The following is a 24,364-nucleotide window of genomic DNA, read 5'->3' as shown; positions in this document are numbered from 1 at the left end:
CGCTGATCAGACACACCCAGAATTCTACCTTTAACAGTTCAGTCCTTGATGACTGTCACTAAGAATAGAGAAGCTGAAACGTAACCACCTGGGCAACTCTTGTGGATACAACGTAAAAACACCTTTACAATCAGTCTTCTTTTAGAGTTCCTGCCTCCTGATGCCAAGTAATCGCCACCACCTCCCCCAGGCAGTAGCTCAGCTGCTCTGCCTGAGAAAGGTGACTTTGTCACATTCGAGCACTTCATCGTGGCACCTTAAAAAGTACATTTGCTATCAGAATCCCCCTGAACATTCACTTTTCCAAGTTAATCTTACCAGAAGTGTTCTTAAAATGAATTCTGATTTTCTAAAATGGCAAGATACTTTATTTTTAAAATCTCGTTATTTTAACACTGCATTGTTAGGTGTGATTTTTGACATCCCAGCAAGGCAAAGCTGTAAGCTCACCAGCTGCCATTAACTTATGGTGCATTTTGTGCAGTATATGTGAGCTTAATATAGATTCTGTAGCCCTGGAAGCTGTTATTTTTCAGCATTGCAAAATTATATTGTCTGAGCATGCGGTGCAAATACCAGTATAGAGATTTCAAATAAGTGAGTTTGGGAGTCTCAGTATCATCATCTGCGGTTGTTTAGCTCAGTTTGTAGAGGGCTGGACCCAGACTACCAGGGCCGTGGGTATGATTCTGTTTACTTCCTCTGTCTCGTGAGCTCAGACCACGTCCCTTTTACGTGGCCGTCCTTCACTGTAGACCATGGGGACAGTGTGATCAGGTGGAAGGCAGCGCTGCTCCTGGAGACCGAAGTAGATGCTGCTCACTGAACTGGGAAGCTTTTAAAAAATAATCATAGTTCGAACCCCACCGATTGAGTGGGTCTAGCCATGGGTATTTTTTAAAGCTCCTGAAACAGCTTAATGTGTGGCCAGGGTTGAGATCCCCTGGAAAGGAGGAGCACGGAGTTTGGAGTGGTCTGGTTGTATTCCCCAGGGCTCCTTTATGATGTTCACATCCTGGAAGACAGAAAAGCCGCCTTTTGGCTGCACCGTTCTGTTGGGCTTTTACTCTATGTCATTAGGCTTTTAGGGCATGGCTTAACAGTGTTGGAATTCCTTCAGTAATGAATCATAAGATTTGGTTGTTTTAAACATGAAGTGAGACATTTTGATAAATCAAGATGCATTTTGATTGGTGCCTTAAGATCCACATCTGTTTTCTTATTTTTTGAGAGTTTACCCGGAATGAATGTCTTCTGACGGGTGTTACCAGAAATACACTTGCGTTCGCATGTGTATGTGGATAATGCATATATCAAAGGAGAATCATTAGTACTTACACATGCTTTGAACTGTTTGAGAAGTAAATTACTTTGTATTATATGTGTCTGTGTGTCTAGCTGGAAGCTTAGTGCCTGTTCCGTGGTTGATCTAACTTTTGCACCAAGATTTATTTGAAGACGCGAGAAACAATGATATTTCAAGAGCCCCCCTCCCCCCCCCCCCCCCCCCCAGTCTGGAAGTCCTGGTCACAGACAACTGGCTGGGAGAGGAGGCCCACTTCACTCCCCTGAGTTGGGCTCTGTATTACAGTGCTCATCCCCCACTGTCCTTCTGGCTCTTCTGTGGTTCTCCCTTGGAACACGTGTGCTTTCCAGGACCATGTTACAACCCTCTTCTTCCTGAAGCCTCCCGCACACAACAAAGTGGCTCCCGTTGGTTTACGGAGTCTTACTCTTTCACTCGTTCCACACAAGCCTGGGTTGGCTTCCAGTGAGCCTTGGGCTGTGCTTTGGTGTTTCTTACCTTGACAAGGGGACTATCCTCTCATGCAGGACCGGTCTTCTTTTTGGAGACAGAGGGGGCCCTCAGTTGAGACCCACTGAATTGAAAGATTAGCCAGATCAGTGTGGAGGGTAGAGCAGAGAGGGAGGCAAAAAGGGAGGGCCAGAGTGTCCTGTTTTAGCGTCGAGAGACTTTCACCTGTCAGGTGTCAGCTTTTATAACCGGTGTGCATCAGGCCACTGTGGTCACCCACACGCTCGTGTGAGCTGTTTGTGCTCTGAAAGGTCCCCAAGGAAATGAATGGAGCATTAAGAGATGGTTCCGCCAAGTTCAGCTTTTTACCCCAGCCGGAGCGCTAGAGATCAGGCCTGAGGACACTTAAACTGAAGAAGGGAAGAGTTTTAGCCGAGAGAGTTGCCAAAGATGGATGGCGGTTAGTCATGTGTACTGGGCCATGCTGCTTTGTCTCTTGAAACAACGGCAGCGCAGGGGAGGTGAGGAGGTGCGTGGGGCGCCGGCTGGGCCCCCGGCCCCTGAGCTGGGCGCTCGGGGCAGTGACACGGAAAGGCCCCTGCCCCAGACAGGCTTACCCGCTGGTGGGTGGTAAGACGGGCCGGAGGTTGGATGCGGGTGGGATGGAAGGAGAAAGAGAAGTAAAAAGACGCTGAGGGTAATCTGATGACACTGCAAAGCACTGTGGAAACATATGGGAGGAGACACATTCGAGACTTCAAACCCCCGGCCTTGGGCAGGACCATACAAACGGGCTCCCCTTGAGAAGGCTCTTCCATTACTGTGCTTAAAAGTAGGAACTTGCGCTGACGGCTGGGGGACTGACTCCTCTTGTCCCTGAGTCTGGATGATTCCATTCCCACTGTCATCAGGAAGCTTCCCACAAGCCGGTTCATCCCTCTTCTCTGGCACTCACTGGGTTTTGCTGTATCCCCTGCTCACTTCTGGGCCCTCCTTGGGGTGGGGTGGGGGAACCCTGCACCCCGCAGGGTAGAGGACGTCCCTCCCTTCACGCCCATCCCCAGCATGTGCAGCACCTCTAACCTCTTCACTCGTATTCTGCTACTTGGCGCGAGACTGCAGAGCTCGTGGTTGGATTTGAGGGCAGAGCTGCAAGTGCCTTGTGGCCAAGCCATCCTAAAATCCTTGGGGTGCCATGCCATTCTGGAGGCTCCCAGGGCTGTTCTGTCCGGGAGGCTCCTCAGTGTGCTCTTAGAAAGCCACAAGCTTGCTTTGAGAGCGCCCTCGAGTCTGTTAAACCGACGGCTAGTCCTGTGCCTTGTTCGCTGGTTTCAGTACCAACAAGCCATGTGCCACACAGCTATTAGGGCGACAGAAAAGCACCAGGTGAATGAGTGAGACCAGTGGGCCTAGCTTTTCGCCCCGTGACACTGCCGAGAGCGCCCTGGGCGGAGACAGCCGCTGGCTGTGTCCCCGCTGCGAGGCCCGTGATAATGGAGCGCGTCCCCTACATGATCCCCCCCGTCTCGCCCTCTCTCAGAGTGCGGAACAGATCGCCGCGCTGTGTAGGGGTTTCGGCGACACGCAGAGCGACGGCATGGAAGGGCCTCGGGGGCCTCGGGACCCACCTCCGCGGCCGCTGGCTCGCCACCTCTCCGATGCAGATCGCCTCCGAAAAGTCATCCAGGAGCTGATGGACACGGAGAAGTCCTACGTGAAGGTAACGGAAGGGGCCGCGTGTTCTTCCCCGCTCGGTCTCCCCGGGGGGGTCCAGCTATTTGTCGGCAGGGCTCCCCGGAACCCCAGCACTCGTGCTTGAGCTGCCTGCTCCTGGAAGCAGCGGATTGCTGCCCAAGGGGGGGGGGTGCGAGAGGGCCCACAAGCCGAGAGGGCTTGGGAGAATCCGTGCTCGGCTCACTGCGTTACCAAGGTAGCTTTCGCTATGGAAACAGATGTTCTGGTTTGTCACCTGCGCTCTGTGGGAAGGGGTTTAGCAGGAGAGCGCTGGAGAGGACTTGAGGGGCTGAGGAACCAGGGAGCGACCTGCTCACAAGCGGCTGCTGGTGCGGCCCCCACACCTGCCTGGTGGCTGTCGCCGCGCGGGACAGGTCCCACGACGGAGCAGCGGGTCATCCCAGGGCCGCTCCCACCCCGGCACAGAGGGGTACGTGCCCAGACACTTCAGTACCCGAAGAATTCATTTATGTTTCCGAGGACCCCAGTCAGTAGTTTGAGAAACCTTTCCTGAAGGACGCCGGAGCCCGGGGAGACCGGGTTCTTCTGCTTTCAGTATTTGCTGGAAGCTCACGTGCTCGGCCGGGGCTGGCAGCGGCAGGTGGCGCAGGGCAGGGGCTGGGAGTCCCACCAGGCTCGGCCCCGGGTGGCGGCCCGGCCTTCGGGGTGCCCTCCACTCCCACTCACACCCGCGTGTGCACACCCGGCTGTCACCTCCTTCCTGCACAAGACAAGTCTCCGCTTCCCCTTCCGTCAGTGTTACTGTCATTTTATCTGGACTTGACGGGCGGCCTACTCACAGGTAGAACTACCCCGAGCTCCTGCTTTTGGTCCCGAGGGGAGAAAGGAAAGCCGTAGAGTGGACAGTTTACTTCCATATCCCGTTACGTCTTGTCCAGTATCTCCTGTGGGGAGATGACGTGAACCCCGGGGAGCCCAGACTGGGCTTCTGGACCGTCCTGTGATCATGATGGCCTTTCCAGAGCAGCTGTGTGCTGTGCGGTGTGAGGCTTCAGAGACCCTCCGGCCCCGTGAGGGAGGGTGGACACGAGCTGTCACCCGCAGAGGCGAGGGCGGAGTTCAGACTTCCTACGGCTCTCGTCGGTGTGGTCCTCCCATGCCGTTCGGCCGCCCGGCACCGGGACGGTTGTTTCACCGAGGTGCTGGCGGAGGCCTGAGATGGATGTTCGGGGTGAGCTAGACAGAGAGGACCCTTCGCCCTGCAAGAAACCTGCGCTTTGTTTTCTTAGGGCTGCAGCTGTCCGGCCCCGCGGCTCGGCGCCCACCTGCTCGTGGTGTGTAAGTCCTGAGCAGCCCCCGCCGGCACGAGGAAGGAGGGCAGCCCGGCCCTGGCTCTGACCGAATAACCAGCACCGGGTGCCTCTCGTGATTGACACACACACCATTTCCATTTTGTCATTTCTTTTTGTGGCTGACATTTAACACGGGATTTTACCTCCTGTTCATCTAACCTTGATCCCTGCATGCAACTTGGAACTGTGAGCATTGGTGTGTTCGCTGAGATACGGTTCAGTAGCTTCTCGCATCTCCCTGCTCTGAAGCAGTCGCCGTGGAAGGTGGTGAGGGAGGGAAGGCCAGGGAGCTTTTCGTTGCGACACAGGAAAAGGCATCACAGGCCTGTCCACTTGTTCCGGGACCTATGCCGTAAGGTTCTGGAGGCTTCGGCTCTTACAGAGCTCTTCAGGTCTAGATTTCTCCTCTGTGAAATGAGGGAGCAAAGTAGTGGACTTTGTAATCAATTACCTCTAGCATTTTCATACTGAAAATTCTTCAGAATAAATGAAATAAGAAGAAAAAAACCTTTCCTATTACAAAATTATATCCTGGTCTTGGCTTCAAATTATTAAATCACCCCTTTATCTAAAGAGTTTTATAAACACCATTCACTCCCACTATTCCACACTACTGGAGCCCGGTTTACTGGAGACTCCAATATGGCCTAGATTATAAACATCATGACTGCTCTTAATCCTTGGGCATTTTTTCTTGCATTCGAATACGGGAGCTTGAAATTCTGCTAATGCGTCAACCCCGAAGTTGAGGAGCTTCCCAGATCTTGTCCCGTCCCTCTCAGCTCCACGGTGGGGCTGTGGCCGTGCTCGCTGAGGCAGAGGAGGAAGCGGGGTGAGCTGGCCGGTGTGGTCACGCCCGACCGACGTGCTGCGCCAGAACTCACGCAGGGAGATGAATGCTCCCGCTGCATCGGCCACGGAGGGAGCCTGGCTCTGCCACCAGGCTGTCCAAGCAGGATAGGCGACCCGGCTGCTGAGTGCACTGTGCCATTAGCCTCTGTGAATTAGGTCAGAAATAACAGGAACCGCCTTCAGGGTCATGAATTTCAACCAGACTTGAAATCCATCATTCCCGGTGGGAGTCTGGAGCTGTGGTAAGGGTTGCTGGAAACTCTTGGGTATTTCGGAGACACACGTGATAAAGATTCTCTTCTTCTGTCTTTCAGGATCTGAGCTGCCTCTTTGAATTATACTTGGAGCCACTTCAAAATGAGACCTTTCTCACCCAAGATGAGGTAATCCGTCCCCTTCCCCCTGTCCACTGACACACAGGTTAGTCTGTTTGCCCGTGAGTGGACCTCCCCGGAGGTTCTATCTGCTGATCCCCCAAGAACATCCAGGACTAAAGGGTTGTTGGAGGGACCCAGGCGTGGCCTCCAAAGCCGTTTATGTGGCCTCTGTCACGTGAGGCTCAGTGGCAGGAGTTCACCTGCGCAGGACAGTCAGTGTCCTTTTTGTAGAAGAAAGTGTGGTCAAAAGTTACTCTTTAATTCATGGCTTGTTAATGTTAAATCTCAGTAATTAGCTCTTTTCTGCTGCCTTCCATTTTTCGCCAGTTTGAATCCTGAAAATATTACATCCATTTATAAGGTTAAGAATTACTAGAACCAGAGCTGTAAAAACTCTGTGCATAAACTGTGTCACGGAGTGAATACGCTGCCTTCTTTGAAGGATTTACTTCTGTCTGCTGCTTTCTGGTGAACAGCTTGGGATTTGCCTGTGTGTCTGGGTGTTAGAGTGGTCTCTGGGTCTTCATTGCTGATACCCTCTTTCCGATCCCGGCCTTCATATAGATGGAGTCCCTTTTTGGAAGTTTGCCAGAGATGCTTGAATTTCAAAAGGTGTTTCTGGAGACTCTGGAGGATGGGATTTCAGCATCCTCGGACTTTAGCAGCCTTGAGACTCCCTCACAGTTCAGAGTAAGTATTTTGGACTTTGGCTTAAGGCAAAAATAAATGGGTAGAGTGCAGAACTCTCCCTTGAAAAAGAAATTGCTGTCCCTTGCCCATAGACAAGGTAAATTTAGTGCTTTCATTGCACTGTTTTCCTCTGGCAGGTGGTAAAAGCCGGCCACGTTTGTATCTTGAGTGGTTCTGGTAGTCAGAGTCTGGGTGGCACACTTATGTAGCGTCTGCCCGGTGGCTGAGCACGTCCACCACACTGTTTGCTCAGATCTGCTGAACGATATGTAGGGAGTTTGCTCGAAGCAGTAGCACCTACCCTGCATCTAATCTCGCATCTTCATGGTCATGTGACGCTGGGATGAAAAGCATCAGTCAGTGGTTCTTCGATGGAGCCCTGTTTCCAACGTGAGCATCAGTGACTAGTGAGGAGCCCCTCCAGGGAAGGAAAGGTGCGAGACAGTAGAAAGGGGACAGGGCAGGAGACAGTCAAAAGCATCTGTCCCAAGTAATGCTTGATTGATTATCCTCCCAGATCGTTCATATCCCACTTTATCAGATGTATTTTTGTCGAGCTTTCTTTCTTGTCCTTTGCTCGTGATGTCAGCTCTGCTGCCAGAAGGCTTTCAGTCAAACTCAAGATCTGCTGGGGGGATGCCATGCTGTTCTCTGTCTGCTGTGGAAATGGGGCAGTCCTGGCTTTATTTCATTTGGTGATTTCTCTGAGGCATTAGTGCTCTGGTATCTGAAAGACAGATGCCATGGATGCACCAAAGTAGTCAGATGTCACACTGGAGCCAGCAGACCCCGATTAAACCATGTCCAATGTGACTTCCTTCCTCTCCTAGAAATTGCTGTTTTCCCTTGGAGGCTCTTTCCTTTATTACGCGGACCATTTTAAACTCTACAGCGGATTCTGTGCTAATCATATTAAAGTACAGAAGGTTCTAGAGCGAGGTAAGTTGCTCATACCTTTATAGCTGTGTTTTTTTTTTTTTTTTTAGTTGTTAACAGTGAATTTGCATTTAATAAGTGGGGATAAGTACAGTTTTAATGGATCATGCTCTGTTCTTGACCTTTAAATTGACAGGCATTAGAGGAAAAATTCTTGGTTTATTTTAGTTTATTGGTAACAGTGAACACGTGTCCTAAGAGCAGAGATGTTTCTCTGCTTTGTGTCACTCTGCTGTTAAATTACCTCTGGATTCTTTTTTTTTTTTTTTGGCCACATTCCTTGATCTGAAACCCAGGAACCATAAGCTGCTGTGTTCTTCCTTTCTCGCTAACCCCCTTAGGCCCGAGGAAGCACGCGGATGCCAGCAGCACACTCACAAGCAGGGCGGTAACTAGAGTTAAAGCCGCTTTGACGGATCCAGGCAAACACTAACACTTAAGGGTCCACATCCTGTCCCTGAAGCACCCTTGGTCTCTCCACGTTTTTATCATCTTCTTTTATTGGCTTTAACTGAAGCCTTTCATTTTCTTGACGCCCAGGGAGACCCGTTGGGTGGACCTCACCCTGTCCGGGTCGTGCGGGGGCGGGGGTGGGGGGGCACGGAGCGCCTGGGCTTTCAGTAACGGCCTGTCGGCCCAGCCTGGCGCTGGATTCGGGGATTTGATGAGAGCCGTGACCTTGTTCAGCCGCACGCGGATTGTAGGGAGCTTTGCGACGTGCGGTTCCGTCTGCTTCTGTCTCACCCCGACCAGGAATGCCGCCTCACCGGAAGCGATTCTGTCCCTGGGGCTGCTTTCCGTGGCCACACACCTGAGATTAAAGTTCTCCAATCTGCCGCTCCCAGAAGGCGTTTTTCTGTCCCATTCTTGGGCATTCTCGTTTGCGGTGGCGGGGCCGGAGCAGGCGAGCTCAGGGCTGCGGGCACAGGGCGGCAGGGGTGCGGCGTGCGGGGCGCGGGCTCCGGCGCTGGAAGGCGGCTCAGGGAAATGCACGTGAGCCTCAGGGTCGTCGGAACCGTCTCCAGAAAAGGTCACCGGGCCGCCCCTGTTCTCTGTGTCGCTCACGGGAACCGGGGAGCGAGACACGGACCTGCCGAAGCCGCCTCCGTTACAGTGTCATCCGTTTCTGGGATACAGATGACTTCCCCTGGGACTTGAGTGCCTTCTGTAGAATGACACAGGGCTTCATGCCTTCTGTCCCACGATGATTTGCCGGCTCTCCCGAAGCCAGGGAACCTGGGCGCTCTCCTGTGAGTGGCCAACGTCTGGGGAGAGGTCTCTATTTGAACTTTTTTAGTTGCATCAACTAAATTCCAAGCCCCTTCCTCTGTTGTCATTATAGGCTCTATCTGAAGGTCGCCCTTCAGTGTTTCCCTCTCAGAACCAGGCGACAGTCTCTCCACAGGATTGACCATGGAAGGCGAGTGGAGGTTTACCCCAGCACTCAGAGCATTTAGCCCGTTCCACTGATGCAACTCTGCCATTTGGTTTAAGTCTGGATATTTACAGTATCGTAGAAGGACAGGCTCACGGTTAAGAAATGGTCTTGAAGTGCTTCAAGGGAACAAGCCCCAGCCAAAATCTGCCTCCTCTACTTTTGCTTAAACAGAGATGTGACTCCCGTTGGCATTTCCTCTAGGATCACCTTTTTACTGACAGTAAAATTAAAGCACACCAATGCTTTGCTCAGTTCCGAAGGATCATCTCAGCAGCCACTTTGGTCACATTCAAAATGGTACCACATGTCCTAGAAGTTGTAGGTTTTTGCCTTTGTGACAAAACCCCAAATAAGGGTGTGATTTCATTCAGATTGGCTGAATTCCAAACAGATGGCCAACCAGAGTCAGCAGGTGGCATCCAGAGGAGCCCCTGGGACATGTCCCATTGGCATCTCAACACTGAACGGGGTTGGGGTCCTGCGTGTCCCCTTGATAACGTCAGACGCTGACGCAGGCAGCTTTCCCTGCCCGTGGCGGTCTGAAGGTCACATCCGGTGAGCCGGACTGCTCGGAGCTGTGGGGGTGAAGGCTGCAGTGCTTACCGACTTGTTTTACAAGAAAACAAGATAGCCCCTTGTGTATAGAATAAGTAACAATCTGTGCGGGGACGGTGGGGGAAAATGACTCGTTTATTTTGCTCTATGATTCTTTTGCAGGGTAGCTGTAGGGTCTGGATAAGACTGTTTTGTGGCTTTATGAATTGGTTGAAACTCACTTCTTAGGCACCTCTAACCGTCTCTCACGGGTTTGCATGTGAATATGCCTATAAAATCAGACATTCCTACATTTCAACTTGGTGTTCCTCTTTGGTGTGCGGACTGTACTATTTAGACAGCCTCGTAAGTTCCCTTTTTTCATGGGATTTGCACCCCCCCCCCCAACTCTGATGCTGAATCCACGTTGACAGCTGGGTGCCTGACCCACTGAAGCATTTGGGTTTTCATAAAGAATGGCATTAGGATGACTGTAGAAGTGGATGGTCTGTGACTCCATAAAAAACTGAAGGAAGTAGGGTTTAATTTCTCCGGCTGTGCTCTTCTAAGGGTCTATTATCCCCCTGCTTATAGCTAAAACCGATAAAGCCTTCAAGGCTTTTCTGGATGCCCGGAATCCCACCAAGCAGCACTCCTCCACCCTGGAGTCCTACCTCATCAAGCCGGTTCAGAGGGTGCTCAAGTACCCGCTGCTGCTCAAGGAGCTCGTGTCGCTGACGGACCAGGAGAGCGAGGAGCACTACCACCTGACAGGTAAGAAAACAGGCTGCGGACGGACTGTGACTGCCGCCACCCGCTGAACCTGCCAGGCCCCTCTTCTCTTCCCGGCTTCGTTTCAAATTCTCAGACCTGCCTCAGGACTACGGTTCTTAAGCTTAGATATCATTTTAGTATGTGCACATAGCTACTAGGTATATGGCCATCCCTCCAGATGGACAGAATACTTGGGCAAAATTATGTCATCGGAGGAGCCCCAAACCCCTCTGGAGGGGTGATTCCATTTTCGTTTTTCAAAGAACGTATTTGAGCTCAGAGAGACGAAATCCGTTACTTTGGGTCTCTTCGGTTAGCAAAACAGCGCTGCTGGAACCGAAAATGGGGCCTGTTTTCCTGCCACCTTGTGAGGTTGTGTGTTGCGCGCTGCCCAGTGCTGCTGATCGAATCCATTGGGTGAGGCTCCACCTTGTGGGGACTTCAGGGCAGAGCCCAGCTCCACAGCCCAGCTCCCGGCGACAGGTTCTGCTTTACGGTCCAGGCTGATGTGTCTTCTTTTGCAACCCCAGAAATTATGGGCCTAAGATACAATTTGTCAGATACACAGAGCCCCTCAGTTTGAGATGAAGTAGAGTATCCCCTAAAGGGATGCTGTGTTTGCATCAGACATACAGTGATTTGTTCTCTGCATGTGAAAACTAGGTGGTCTACCTATAATAAAATACCTGGGTAGAGTAACAAATTTATTAATAAGTATTAGTAGTACTGAATAATAAACACTGAAAAGAGTTTCAATTAAACTGGCTCTTGTTTCTATGTCAAGCATACTTTTGTATCATAAGTAACAAAGACAAAATTTCTTTTTACATGGAAGTTAAATTCTACAAGTAAATGATACAAATTATGATTAGTATTCAAATAATGTGAAAAGATCCTTTTTCCTCAAGATGATGTTTAAATGGGTATATTTAAAATTGCCTTCCAAATTTGCCTCCAAATTGAATTAAAATACTGAATCAGGAGAACAAAATAACAAAAAATACTAAATTTATAGGTAACCTGAAATTTTGCTTTTTGACTTTTACAAAATCATTTTGTCCCTCACATGCCCAAGTAGAAAGTTATAAATAAGCACCGTGTATAAATACCACCAGTTGCTGTGGTCATTAGGGGCATTTACAGAGACATTAGTAAGTTCTTGCTAACAAACTGTTGTTCACAGTTCCAGTCTTTGGCCCGGGAGGAGAGGCAGAATTTAAGGGCAGGTATCTGATAGCCAGTCAGTCTTGGGTTTCAGTTTTGGCTCTACTCCTTATTTCTCTCTTTAGAAGTCTGGCACCATACTTAACCCCTCTGCACCTCAGTTTCCTCATCTGTGAAATGGGATTGATTACAGCTCCTACAGTCATTCAGTTACTGTGGGGATGAAATGAGATGATTAAAATAAACCACCCATTATAGTACCTGCCACATAGAAGGTGCTCGATCAGCGTTAGCTGTTCTTATTAGTGATACTTTTTACCTGTGTTTTGCCTCATTTCAAAGAGACCTGGAGGTGGGAGATTGTCCTATTGTTCTTCATTATAGTGACTGGATTGCAGTGGGCTGTATGAGCCATGCCTGAGTAATGCTTCGGTTAGTAAGAACTGGTCTTGAATCTGGCTTGAATCTTGAGCTTTTTCATTACGGCTTTTGGTAGGACTTAAACAAAATTTATAAAATAATGATTTTATATTTTTCAGAGGCGCTAAAGGCAATGGAAAAAGTAGCCAGCCACATCAATGAGATGCAAAAGATCTACGAGGATTACGGGACCGTGTTCGACCAGCTAGTGGCAGAGCAGAGTGGAACAGAGAAGGAGGTCAGCGGCGCTGCCGCATTCCGAGAGGCTTAAGTGCATTTGTTCACTGCGTCCATAGGCGGTCTCCAAACTAGGCCACCGTGTTCGCGCGCTCCTAGACGAGAATATGCCTAAAATTTTTTTTGATCTTAACGCTTGCAGTAAACCAAACCATTTAAGTATAAACGGACCATAAAATTCATTATACTGGTTTAAGAATGTAACCTTATATCACCTTAACATTGTACAAAAAGAAAACAAGAAATATCACTAAGCTTATGTCCCTGCCCCCCACCCCCTTTCCATGGGGCGTGAGGCAAGACTCGGCCCAGAGGTGGGCGCGTACCTGGAAAGCGCGAGCTGACGGGAGGATGAATACAGGAAGTGGGGCCAGCAGGGAGAAAGAACCGGATATCTGACCTCGGCGGCTACCTCCTTACTTACAGAACTAGTTTAAGTGGAATTTGACAATTTCTATTTTTTTCTTTTCTGGTTAATTACTAAATTAGAATCTTGAGCTTTTCAAGTCTACATATAAGAAAACGTAGTTTCAGTAGAGAAAGGCAAGAACAGAAAACAAACGGGAGTTTAATTTTTTGTGACAGTTTCAGTGTTGGTCCTTTTATCTTTCCAGGCCCCGTGTAGTTTATGGATCGGGGTGGTGACACTTTGGATGGACCTCAATGTCCATTTACATATAATGTGTGCACTGAACCAAAATGCCTTTCTATTTATGTTGTTTTTCAAAGTTTGATGCTTTGCTCATATTTTCAAAACCTATACTATTTAAAGGCCCCATGTTTACGGGGGCCATAAGAATCACATTGAATGCACTTGGAATCCCCACATATACATATGTGATTCACTGTCCAACATGAGACAACCTACCCCTGGGGTCTCCCTGTCTTCATCTCCCATTTTTATGATACAGGTAACAGAACTTTCCATGGGGGAGCTTCTGATGCACTCTGCAGTTTCCTGGTTGAATCCATTTCTGTCTCTAGGAAAAGCCAGAAAGGACCTTGAACTCACGGTGTTTGGTTAGTATCCCATTTGAAAGAATGTAAACTTAAAAAAGGCTGGTGAAAACGAGGATCTTTCTAGAGCCACCAGTCCAGCTAACTGATTTTCAGAAGGAGCTGGAATCATTGCTGTAATGGCTTTTGACTTAACAGAGCCAGCCTCCGACTATTTAAGATGCTGTCGCTCCGCATACTCATTATCTTGCTCTCCCTTCTGCTGGGCTTACTGGTTCTGGCCAAGTGTTACAGGAACAGATCTCCCGAGGCTATTTTGAAACCTGCTATCTTAATTGTTTGCTGCATTTGCAAAATGTCTTAATTCTCACTAAGACCGATTATAGACAGTGTATTCTCACCAAGATGAACACCATGTCCTCAGATTTCGATACAACAAAACAGGGATTTTTAAAAAAATCGCCAAGATCTACTTCAGATGATTGCTTTTAAATAAGTAGGTATTTCTGCATCATTGAAATATCAGAGGAGAGCACCATTTATTCACTCCTGTGGTTTAGTGGGATCTCGGAGCTTCATAAGTTTGAAGAGCTTTGTTCTATTAAAACATTCTAAGCCATAGTCCAACCTTGGAAGAAAGTTTGTACAAAATAATGAAAGACTTTTCTTTTTCTTTTCCTTTCTTTAGTTTTTAAGAGAGCTGTCATATTGGTTTATAAAGAAAACTGCAAACTGAAAAAGAAATTGGTAAGACAAGAAGTACATTTAATTAAAGCTACCTTTTTTCATGGCTCTGTCCTCCTGTCAGTGTTGGTCTGAGAAGCCCGCTCAGAACCAAGGCCTCACTGGACTAATGGGACTTATTCCTAGGGTGACTAAGCAAACCAGATACTCAGGCTATTATTCTCCCCACAAACAATGTCTGTTTTAAAAGAAGATCTACATCTACAAATTCCCGTGCTGGGGCCTACACAGAAAATCAGCTTCCATATCCCTGAAAATGGCCCATGTTTGCTCCATACACGTAAGAGACCACGTAACTTTGGTTTGTTTTCAAACGACTTTTTCCTTAGTTCAAAAAAAAAAAAAAAAAAGAAGAAAAAGCTTAGCTGTGGATACCATAAGCCATCAGAGTTATTACCGTTCAGAGGTAATGAGGACACAGAAGGCTTGGTTGTCATTCTTGCTTGGTGTCTAGCAGTCTGTGCTCCCCAGACCACGGCTCTGCCCCCACGCCCCCCCCCCCCCCCCCGCCCCGCCCCGAGATCTCTGAGAACTGGGACCACTCACACAGCTGCAAGGAGCCTCGCACACAGGGAAAACTTCCAAGTTTCCGTTCCCTGCACATCTCCTCTCTGGGTGAGAGCTTGCTCTAACACTTTTCTTGGGGGGCTTTCCTGTTACAGCCCTCGAATTCCCGGCCTGCACACGGCTCTGCCGACTTGGACCCATTTAAATTTCGCTGGTTGATCCCCATATCCGCACTTCAAGTCAGACTGGGGAATACAGCAGGTAATTGTTCCATGTGGTATGACGCCAGGAAAAAGCATTTTTTTTTTTTTTTTTTAAAGATTTTATATTTTTGTCAGAGCACAAGCAGGGGGAGTGGCAGGCAGAGGGAAAGCAGCGGGAGAAGTGGGCTCCCTGCCCAGCAAGGAGCCTGATTCGGGGCTCAGTCCCAGGACCCTGAGATCGTGACCCGAGCCGAAAGCAGACACTTAACTGACTGAGCCACCCAGGCGTCCCCAGGAAAAAGCATTTTAATGGGACTTACTTGCATTGTGGAATGAAAAACTAGGAAAGAACCTTCAGAATAACTTATGAATTTTATTTTACAGGCAAAGAAAATAAGGACAAAAGAGGTTGTTTTGATTTTTTTTTTTTTACAGACTTTTAGAGAAAGTAAATGCCAAATTTGCCTTTTCTTTGCCAAATACCTCTCTTCCTTGTTTCCTTATTTTCACTATCAACGGTTTTCAACATTTTTCCTGCCTAGTATCCTTGATACCCTAAAATATGTTAAAAAAAGGACCGCAAACTTAAATTTAAAAATTGATATATCAGAAAATTCCTTAAGATTAAGCAGTATTATATGTGATATTAGAAAAAAAACACAACTTTTCCACCTTGGAAAATGTTCAGAGGTCCTTCTAGAAGAACCATGTTCTGGTGACAGTGGTTCCGGTGACAGAAAGGACCAGTAGTCTAAGGCATGCAGTGATGCTCTGGGTCCCTGTGAAGTTTTGTTTTGACGTGCTTACATTTCCTAAAAGGGGACTGACTTTGGGCTGGCCTGTTTCACCTCACGTACCTGAGCACATCCTACTGTTCCTTCCAAAGAATACAATGAATGGAATGGGGTTGACAAACAGGATCCCTTTAACCTCTTTCCCGGAGAGACGGGATCCAGGGCTAGGGAAGAAAGCACACTGAGGTGGATGGAAAACTACCAGGAAATGTAAAAAGTAACTAAAAAGTATTTAACTTTTGATAACTATTTGTGAAAGTCATACATAGAACGAGGCACAGAAGAAAATGATGAGACTCAGGACAGGAAATATTTGACGTGAGTTTCGAACTTCACATCTTTGGCGAAGTTGTAGACCCTTGTTTCCTTTTACACAGGGACAGAAAATAATTCCGTCTGGGAACTGATCCATACGAAGTCGGAAATAGAAGGACGGCCGGAAACCATCTTCCAGCTGTGCTGCAGGTCTTACGGACTTCCAAAAATTAAAATCAATGGGAAAAAGACAGAATTGTGCTCTCTTAAAAATGGGAGTTTATTTTTAGTGCTCTCCTGAATGTTGATGACTTCAGGATCACACCCAGCCTCCCCCAAATGGCAACTGTCTATAGCAGAATGCATTGATTAAATATGTGTCCAAATCTTAGTGCTCAAAGGCGCTTCACAAATGATCACTTCTCCTTTTGTAAGTGGAGACCAGGGTACACAGAAGCTGGGTGACTCATGGTCAGTCTGTCCTGAGAGCAGTAATAGGACACTTAAGGACCAGGGGACGTGGACACAAAGCACGAGGACACTCGACATGACTGTTTTCTCTTCTCCCCTCACCAGTGACAGTGAGAGCAAAACCAACATCGTCAAGGTGATTCGATCTATTCTGAGGGAAAACTTCAGGCGTCACATCAAGTGTGAATTACCCCTGGAGAAGACCTGTAAGGATCGCCTGGTACCCCTTAAGAACCGAGTTCCTGTTTCAGCCAAGTTAGGTGAGAATTTTGCTGGCCGTGTGTTTACTCAGGAAAACACAAGCTTCTCTGTAAGGATATATGTTTTTGTAATACAGCAGTGAGTCATCACTTTGTAAAGTACCAGGGGGAGCTCTGTGAGCTCTGAACCAGACACCCGAGTACACGGAGTGGTGTGTGAAGGTGGTGGCAATTTTATTTCCTTTTAAGAAACTTAAGGGGCACCTGGGTGGCTCAGTTGGGTAAGTGTCTGTCTTTAGCTCAGGTCATGATCCCGGGGCCCTGGGATTGAGCCCCGCGTCGGGCTCCCTGCTCTACGGGGAGCCTGCTTCTCCCTTGCCCTCAGCTGCTCCCCCTACTTGTGCTCTCTCCCTCTCTCAAATACATAAATGAAATCTTAAAAAAAAAAAAAACAACTTAAAATGCCTCTTGCTTCCAAACCTTGTATAAACTATAACCACCCCCAATCCCAAGTCCTCATTTTACCACCAGCTGACATAGTCTCTTTACTATCTTATCTCTTCTTCCATTGACATGTGCAGGAGTCACATAGTCTCTCAGCTTAGCTTGGCTCACTGCAGTCCTCCCAGTGCTCCGAACAGCTCAGGCATCTAGAAAGCCAGTACTTGAATTAAGATCAAGAAACCTTACATTCATTCTTACCCAATCAATTAAGTCAGCAAGGAAACACTCCAGATAAACTTTCTGCCTGGTTTTAAAACTTCAGTTAAAATTTTAAATTTTCTGCTTTTAAAATTTCAGTTTAAACCCTCTCTCTGTATTAACTGTTTTGTTAGTATCTTTGGTCTTGTTTCTTTTCTTCATTGGTCACAGTGTGACCTCCTCTTCAAATTCACTGTATATTTTTTATTTTTTTCTCTATTGCCAAAATAAGCTGTAGCCATCAAAACTGTGCTATTACTGTCTATGGAAACATCACAGCTGAGAGCTCCCCTTTTCTCTTCAACCCAAGAGAAAAGAATTAAACACACACAAATGATTAAATTATTCCTATTAAATCTCTGAAAGTTGGCTAGAAATTCCAGCAGAGACCGTTCTCATGAGTGATGAAGGGCATTTTTCTACTTTTAATGGAGCAGCAAGGGAAATAAGGTGAGAAGGCAGGCGTAGAAATATGGTATAATCTTGGCTGTCCAGTTTCAAAGTACTTTAGTGAAAGAAAGGGACCTAGATTTTATTAGTAGCTAACTTTTTCATTTATCCATTGGCAAAATAAGAATCCTAGCCTTCGTAATAGTTTATAGCTTGTTGTTCTGTCTAAACAATCGAGCTCTGGTAATAGGTCATCTAGAAATGCCCAATCCTCCAACATAAAATTTCAAATAAACGTTAAGTAAAAAGTTTCCACACTTGGTGGTATCTGCATGTTTTGGGTGTATGTGTGTTTTTTTTTCTTTTTTCTTTTTTTGCCCAAGCCCCAGGATAGTTGGTAACAGAAGTGAGATGATGTTAAGTCATTAAGATGTTATCTTATAACGTACGTTGCAAAAATTACGCATTGTGGAGTCTGTTTCTCGATCACGAGGGGAAACGCACTTTTCTCATTGCAGCTTCCTCCAGGTCCTTGAAAGTCCTCAAGAATTCCTCCAGCAGCGAGTGGCCCGGCGAGCCCGGCGAGGCCGGCAAGGGCAGCTCCCTGGACTCGGACGAGTGCAGCCTGAGCAGCAGCACCCAGAGCAGCGGCTGCGCCCCAGGCGGGAGCAGGCAGGAGTCCCTGCAACACCCCCGGCCAGGCCTGGCTGATCTGTCAGACAGTCTCATCAAGGAGAGTGACATTCTGAGCGACGACGAGGACGACTACCATCAGACTCTCAGACGGGGCAGCCCTACCAAAGACATTGAAATTCAGTTCCAGAGACTGAGAATCTCTGACGGCCCCGATGCAAAGCCAGCTGAACAGCAGCCTGGCACGGAGGGCCGGCCCAAAGGGGAGCAGCCCAAGCTGGTGCGGGGGCACTTCTGCGCCATTAAGCGGAAAGCGAACAGCACCAAGCGGGACAGGGGAACTTTGCTGAAGGCACAGATTCGCCATCAGTCCCTTGACAGTCAGTCTGAAAATGCCAACCTCGATCTCAGTTCTGTTCTCCAGCGAGAGTTCAGTGTCCAGAGTTTAACCTCGGTGGTCAACGAGGAGTGTTTTTATGAAACAGAGAACCACGGGAAGTTGTAGTGCCATTTCAATCCAGATGCGGGCTCGATGGCTCGTTTTACTTTTAAACTGGTGGTCAAGGGGAAATGGCAGAAAAACTATTCATTATTGGGTTTTGTGCGGCGTACATTTTCTCCACAAAATAGTTGTAAAGATTTAAGTTATTTTAATTTATTGTAGATCAGAAAACTAGATTGAACTGACCAGAATCTGTAAATTACTTAGTTTATAGCCCTTTTGAGCAGGTATCAAAATGACTTAGGATCCTTAAAATTGCAATCTATTTTAATTTATGTGGAAAAAGTAAGATGGAGTTGTGATTAATAGGTCATTGTTTTTTTTTCCAATCCTCTGGGCATTTTCTTTGAGCTGTTAGTTTTTGCTTTATTTAAAGCATATTTATTTTAATCTGGGTGAGGGGCACAATGTGCAGACCTTTCATTTTTGTAAGGTTGTTAACAGAGGCCGTTTATACTGAACATGTCGTATCTATGCAGCATATATATTAAAAGAAAGCTTGTACTGTATCTTATTTGATTATATTTATTTTCTCTACCAAGCTGTACAGTAAAAGGGAAATAAGTCACATATGGTAATCGTATTTTTATTGTCCTTCTGTAGAAGACAAAAAGTACACATCTGAGCAGCTTAACATTGTGGAAAGCAACATTCGATACGCTCTTATAGTCTGTCTCTCTCCTTGTCGTCCTCTTTTTCCTGAGTTTTGCTTTTATTTTGTTTGAGTTCTTCTCTGAAATTATAAGCAAAGAGGTGCGGGTCTTCATCACACATTTTTCGGTATACATCACACAGGCTCTTAAAATGTGAAACAGAGAGCTGGCTGGGCCTAAGGGTAGGGTCCACATCTGCCAACTCTAACAGTTTTCCAGTGCTTTCCACGCGCTGAACTTCAGGGAATAACATTCTGAGGAGAGAAAATAATCAAAATTTTACTTAAGGATTTCCTTAAATCATGATGCTTCCTTCTACTCTCATTTGAAAATGACATCGAGAGGGAGTGGAGGCTGTGGCTGGAGTGTCCTCGGGGCCCCAAGCCAATGGAGAGGGATCTTGATCGTGCCACTAGGCAACAGGTACAAAGGACCACTGAAGGAAGAGCTCATCTGACCTGTGAGGTGTGTCCACAAGGGAAAATACCTTCCAAAGCTCAATCAATACAAGTACCTTTAAGGTAAGTAAGTTTAAAGAAACATCTATTCAGTTGTATTCTTATAGAAATGTTTGATTTGCCTCATTTTAATATGAAACTTGTCTTATTTCTTGATTCTCTTAGCTTTTGTGACTGTTCACCCCCAAGGAATGACCTTTGCAAAGTTCGAAACCAGGTGATGTGAAAATGCAAACAGTTCCCTTTTTTTAGATTTACCTTGCGGCATCTTTCTTTACAACTGCTTTGAAGTATGTATTTTAAATTTCATCTAACCTAACAGATCACGGTTTTAAAATGAGTAACGAAACTGACTGAAATGTTGCAAAGCTACACCTGGATTTTCTTTTCTCGATAGTTGGGGACTGCGGAGCCTAGAGGTCATGGCCAATGGAAATGGGAGTTTCTCTTACAGGCTGCTGGTCCTCTCAGTAAGGAACTGCACGTTCCCTATGGTGTCGGGTGAGCTGTGATCTTGGAGTTCAGCTTCACGGCGGGGGGGGGAACCAATGTGTGGGTGCATGTGACAGAAGGACACCGACAGGTCAAAGCGGGCACACTATTTGGGGTCCCCCTCTGCACAAAAGACGGTGTATAGGAGATGAAGGGGCCCATCACTTAGGTTGGAAATGCTGGGGCCAGCTCTGAGGCCCATTCCAGGATTTCCAAAAGTAGAATGTACTTTTTGTGACCCACCCCCCACGAACCAGGGCCATCACGTATAGCTGTACAAGTCACACCCTGCGTGCAGGGTGAGTGTGAGCTGAAATCCAGTTTGGGTTCGAGTCGTCAAACAGCACACCTCCTGGCTGGGGCTTGCCGCCTACCGGGGCTGGTAACGTAATGCCATCATTCTAACTGGCACCAAGACAACTGGTGGCATCCGTCACTACTCCGCTCAAGTCTCTGCTCAAGAAGTAGTAACTGGTGAAGTCTAAGTGCTGGCCTAATTAGAGCCAACAAATGGCAAGACAAGGATTTAACATCAGTCAGCTCAACTCCTCAAGAATGAATTTTGCGGGCTGCAGAGGTTTCAGGATGCAGCTGCCCAGCTGTACCTGAAATAATTTCATGTGCTAAGAAGACACTTCATAGAACCAGAGCAAGAGCGAAGAGATGGGGCTTTATATAAAGGAGGTGGGATGAGAAAATGAGAAATGGGTGCCTATGGAGCTGGGCGCCTTTAAACAGCTAAAGTTTGGCCATATTAGATGGCAGCCTTTTAAAAAACGTATCACACACATAGCTTCCTGCCTAAGTACTTGGGCCCATTTAAACATTTTCTTGGCTGCCAATGGATAGAAAACATCACTGTGGTCATTTCAGGGCCTCGGGAGGCGCTCGGACCCTAAAGCACCATGTTCTGTCTGGGTTTCCTCACGGTGGCCATGTGCATGCACAGAGCAGGAAGCACAGCAGACCGAAGGAGCTCCCCATTACATAAAAACATGCTTGTATGAAGACCTCGTGACGTCATTATACCTGCTGCCTAGTTCTAAGTGTGTCCTTAAAAGTGATACAGCAAGTTGGTGGGAAGAAGAGCATTAAAAAAACTCAGTATCGGGCACCTGGGTGGCTCAGTTGGTTATGTGGCTGCCTTCAGCTCGGGTCATGATCTCAGGGGTCCTGGATCGAGCCCCATGTTGGGGGCTCCCTGCTCAGCGGGGAGCCTGCTCCTCCCTCTGCCCCTCCTCCCTGCTTGTGCTCTCTCTCAAATAAATAAAAAAAAAATCTTAAAAAAAAAAACCCACTCACTGTGATAATATATTATTTGGCCTTTGTCCCAGGTTCCTGACACAGAGTTTCTAAATCCTTTAAAATTTCCTGATAAGGGGTAATAGGAGCATTTTTTGTTATGCCTAATAAAACTCCTTTTCAACCATACCTGAATTTGTGCTAATGAGATGACTCTTGGTGGGTCCCTAAATAGCTTTAGGATGGGGACAGTTGTCAAAGGAACTAACCCTGTGATTAGAGGGTTGGAACTCTGTCTCACCTCCAGGTCTCTAGGAAGAAGCGAGGGCCTGGAGACTGAGCTCAATCACCAGTGGCCAATGATGTAATCGACTGCCTAATGGACCATCCCTAGAGACCCTTAAATGATGGGTTCAGAGGGCTTCCAGGCTGGTGAAGACAGTGAGGTGCTGGGAGGGCGAGGAGCCCTGAGAGGGCACAGAAGCTCTGTGTACCCCTTGGCTCCCATACTACCTTGCCCTACGTCTCTTCCATTTGGCTGTTCCTGAGTTATATCCTTTATAATTTGATAAATGAAAGTGTTTCCCTGAGTTCTATAAGCCATTCTAGCAAATTAGTGAACCTGAAGTGGCAGGGGGTAGGGTAGAGGGAGTGTCACAGAAATCCCCATTTCAGTGGTGACCTGGGACTTGTGACTAGTGTCTGAAGTGGGAGCCATCTTGTGGCCCCTGAACCCTAACCTGTGGGCTCTATGCCACTCCAGGTAGTTAATGTCAGACTTGGATGGAATTGTAAGACACCCAGTTGGTGCCTAAAGAATTGGGGGACTTTGTTGGTGTTGGAAAAAACACCACACATGGGGTCAGAAGTGCTGAGTGTAAAAACGGTTCATATGGTCTGCTCTGAGAACTCAGGGTCATTATCAACTGCACAACTGTCAGTTTTTAGCTTGTACTGATGCTAAAACAAAACCTGCTAGTGGCCTCTAAGCTTAATGCAGAGCTTTGCCCTTTCCTCTGGGCCAGTCAAGGTTTGTTCACCTCAGGATTTGAAGGAAGAGTGACATTTACAGTTAGCTTGAAGAATCCTAAAAACAAGGTTCTTGATCTTTAAAAGTGCTTAAGGATTTTAGAAAGCATGCCAGTGAAAGGCAGAGAAGGCATTCTTACCCAAGCCCTCGATAGCAGTATTTCCTCCGGAACTGAAATGCGTTCTGAACGACCTTCTCCACCAGCTTGAAGGGCTGCTCGATCCTGGGCTGCACCAGGGGGGTGAAGTGCACCACACCCACGTCCACCTTCATCGTGAGCAAACATACATCATTTTGTGGCATGGCAGAACATGATTAAACAATTCGTCTTTGTCAAACACAGGTGGACGGGTTGTTGACCGCATGGTTCTCATAAACCCTTACATGGACTCCGGCTTCATCTTCTACAGGCAGGTAAGCTGTTGCACTTGGCTTTGAGCTGACTCAGAGCCATCCCGTGCGTCTGCTCTGTAATGACATCCACTAGACCTGTGCTTGATGATCACTTAATTTTAAAATGTAGTTTTACAATGGCCTTTAAGATCAATCCAAATCATCATTAAAGTCAGGAGGCAGCTAACAGATAGCTTTAGAGTATTTTATTTAGCTTTGGAAAGTGTAAAAAAAATAAGCTGCAGCAGCAGTTCTGGCTATAAGCTGGGCTTCCAAACACAGAAGAGAAGGCAGATGGCCCCCCAGGGACCACTAAGTGCTAAACTCCCCAGAAAGGGAATCAATTAGGACACGATTTGTTTTGGGCATAGACACTGATTAACCAGCTGGACTGCATTCATGACTGTCATCTGCACGACCACATCACTTTCTGGGAGCAACGTGAAATGCCCCCGGAGGCCCAGGCAGGATCAAATAGGAAGTGGAACCCCCCAAATGTCACTGAGTGGTGAACTAGCACTAGCAGTTGAGATTCTTTAATTATCAGAAAATAAAACTTTTCAGGCTTATCTGTTAGGAGATTTATACCCTGTCTCTATATTCAAAATAACAAAGGAATAGTATCGAAAGTAAAGACAAAGGGAGAAATAGAGTCAAAGCAGTTATCATGCACAAAAATGCCTGACAGAGACCACGGTCTAACAAATGGGAAGTCTGTTCATAATTTACAAAAGCCTTGGTCTCTAAGAAATTGTTAAATTTGCTACTTAGAACATCACACGGACTCTACAAAGGCTAAGAAAGTACAGCAATTGATGAAGTTGGGGTCGTACCACTGCTTCTCAGAAGGAATTCATTCCATTTTTTAAATTCCACGGGGGTTATCTTGTTCTCTTGGAAGGCCTTGCTTCTAAAAATCCCTTGTGGCTACAAAACTCCTTAAAATCAGTCTGTCATACATGAGAATGGCAGTGTTTTCAGTTTCTTGATTTTAGGATGGAGGAAAAGTACTTGTATATGAGGTGTGGACAAGAAAAGAAAATGAAGACGGGCCCATCATCAGGGGGCCTGGACAGGCTTTTGGAGTAGCCAGTGGTGTTTCTCCTGCTGCCATGACGTACCCTTTCCTCGAACAATCACTGATCCTGTCCCGACTGTTTCAGATTAGCTACGGTGCCCCTACGGGATAACTAGAAGAAGTCCACGGTAGGCACGCAGAGGACGGCCTAGGCAGTAGAGTGAAAACCTCCAGCAGAGAGGCCTTTCCGCACCAACTCCCCTAAATATCCATCAGCCTTCAGGCTACTTTGGTGGGACAGGAGTTGCTCCACTTCAGAGAGTGACTACCTGTAATGTTAAATGTTCTCATTAAATTTTAATAGTTTTTCAAATTGGGTTCTATGTGCTGCTTAATCAGTTTCTCCAAGTTTGGTAACAAGTACTTCTATCGGAAACGAAGCGCTTGGTTAAAAGGCCAGGACTTTCTGTAGACCGGCACAAACCACCACCAGGG

General features: G+C 47.2%; 2 protein-coding genes across 13 annotated transcripts in view; one reads left to right on the top strand and one right to left on the bottom strand.

The window, feature by feature from the left end:
- Positions 1-18,764, top strand: part of TIAM2 (TIAM Rac1 associated GEF 2) — a 226,013-nt gene extending 207,249 nt beyond the window's left edge. For all 12 annotated transcript variants that reach the window (XM_032407593.1, XM_032407595.1, XM_032407592.1 and 9 more), the window contains 12 exons: positions 3,297-3,476; positions 5,970-6,038; positions 6,597-6,722; positions 7,553-7,661; positions 10,225-10,404; positions 12,108-12,226; positions 13,137-13,245; positions 13,871-13,929; positions 14,589-14,694; positions 15,808-15,895; positions 16,262-16,416; positions 17,967-18,764. In XM_032407593.1, the coding sequence (XP_032263484.1) occupies positions 3,297-3,476; positions 5,970-6,038; positions 6,597-6,722; positions 7,553-7,661; positions 10,225-10,404; positions 12,108-12,226; positions 13,137-13,245; positions 13,871-13,929; positions 14,589-14,694; positions 15,808-15,895; positions 16,262-16,416; positions 17,967-18,586 (1,920 nt within the window). In that variant the 3' untranslated portion in view covers positions 18,587-18,764. The remainder of the gene's footprint in view (positions 1-3,296; positions 3,477-5,969; positions 6,039-6,596; positions 6,723-7,552; positions 7,662-10,224; positions 10,405-12,107; positions 12,227-13,136; positions 13,246-13,870; positions 13,930-14,588; positions 14,695-15,807; positions 15,896-16,261; positions 16,417-17,966) is intronic.
- Positions 18,765-19,155: 391 nt separating this feature from the next.
- The window catches only part of TFB1M (transcription factor B1, mitochondrial), a 67,081-nt gene continuing 61,872 nt past the window's right edge, over positions 19,156-24,364 (bottom strand). The window contains exons 6-7 of the mRNA XM_032407609.1: positions 22,598-22,725; positions 19,156-19,490 (exon numbers count right to left, since the gene is read on the bottom strand). Of these exons, the coding sequence (XP_032263500.1) occupies positions 19,247-19,490; positions 22,598-22,725 (372 nt within the window). The 3' untranslated portion in view covers positions 19,156-19,246. The remainder of the gene's footprint in view (positions 19,491-22,597; positions 22,726-24,364) is intronic.

The sequence above is a fragment of the Phoca vitulina genome, unplaced genomic scaffold (assembly GCF_004348235.1).
Source record: "Phoca vitulina isolate PV1807 unplaced genomic scaffold, GSC_HSeal_1.0 scaffold9, whole genome shotgun sequence".
Taxonomy (NCBI): domain Eukaryota; kingdom Metazoa; phylum Chordata; class Mammalia; order Carnivora; family Phocidae; genus Phoca; species Phoca vitulina.
Note: the sequence above shows the minus strand (reverse complement) of the source record. Positions and strands in the feature narration are given on the sequence as shown.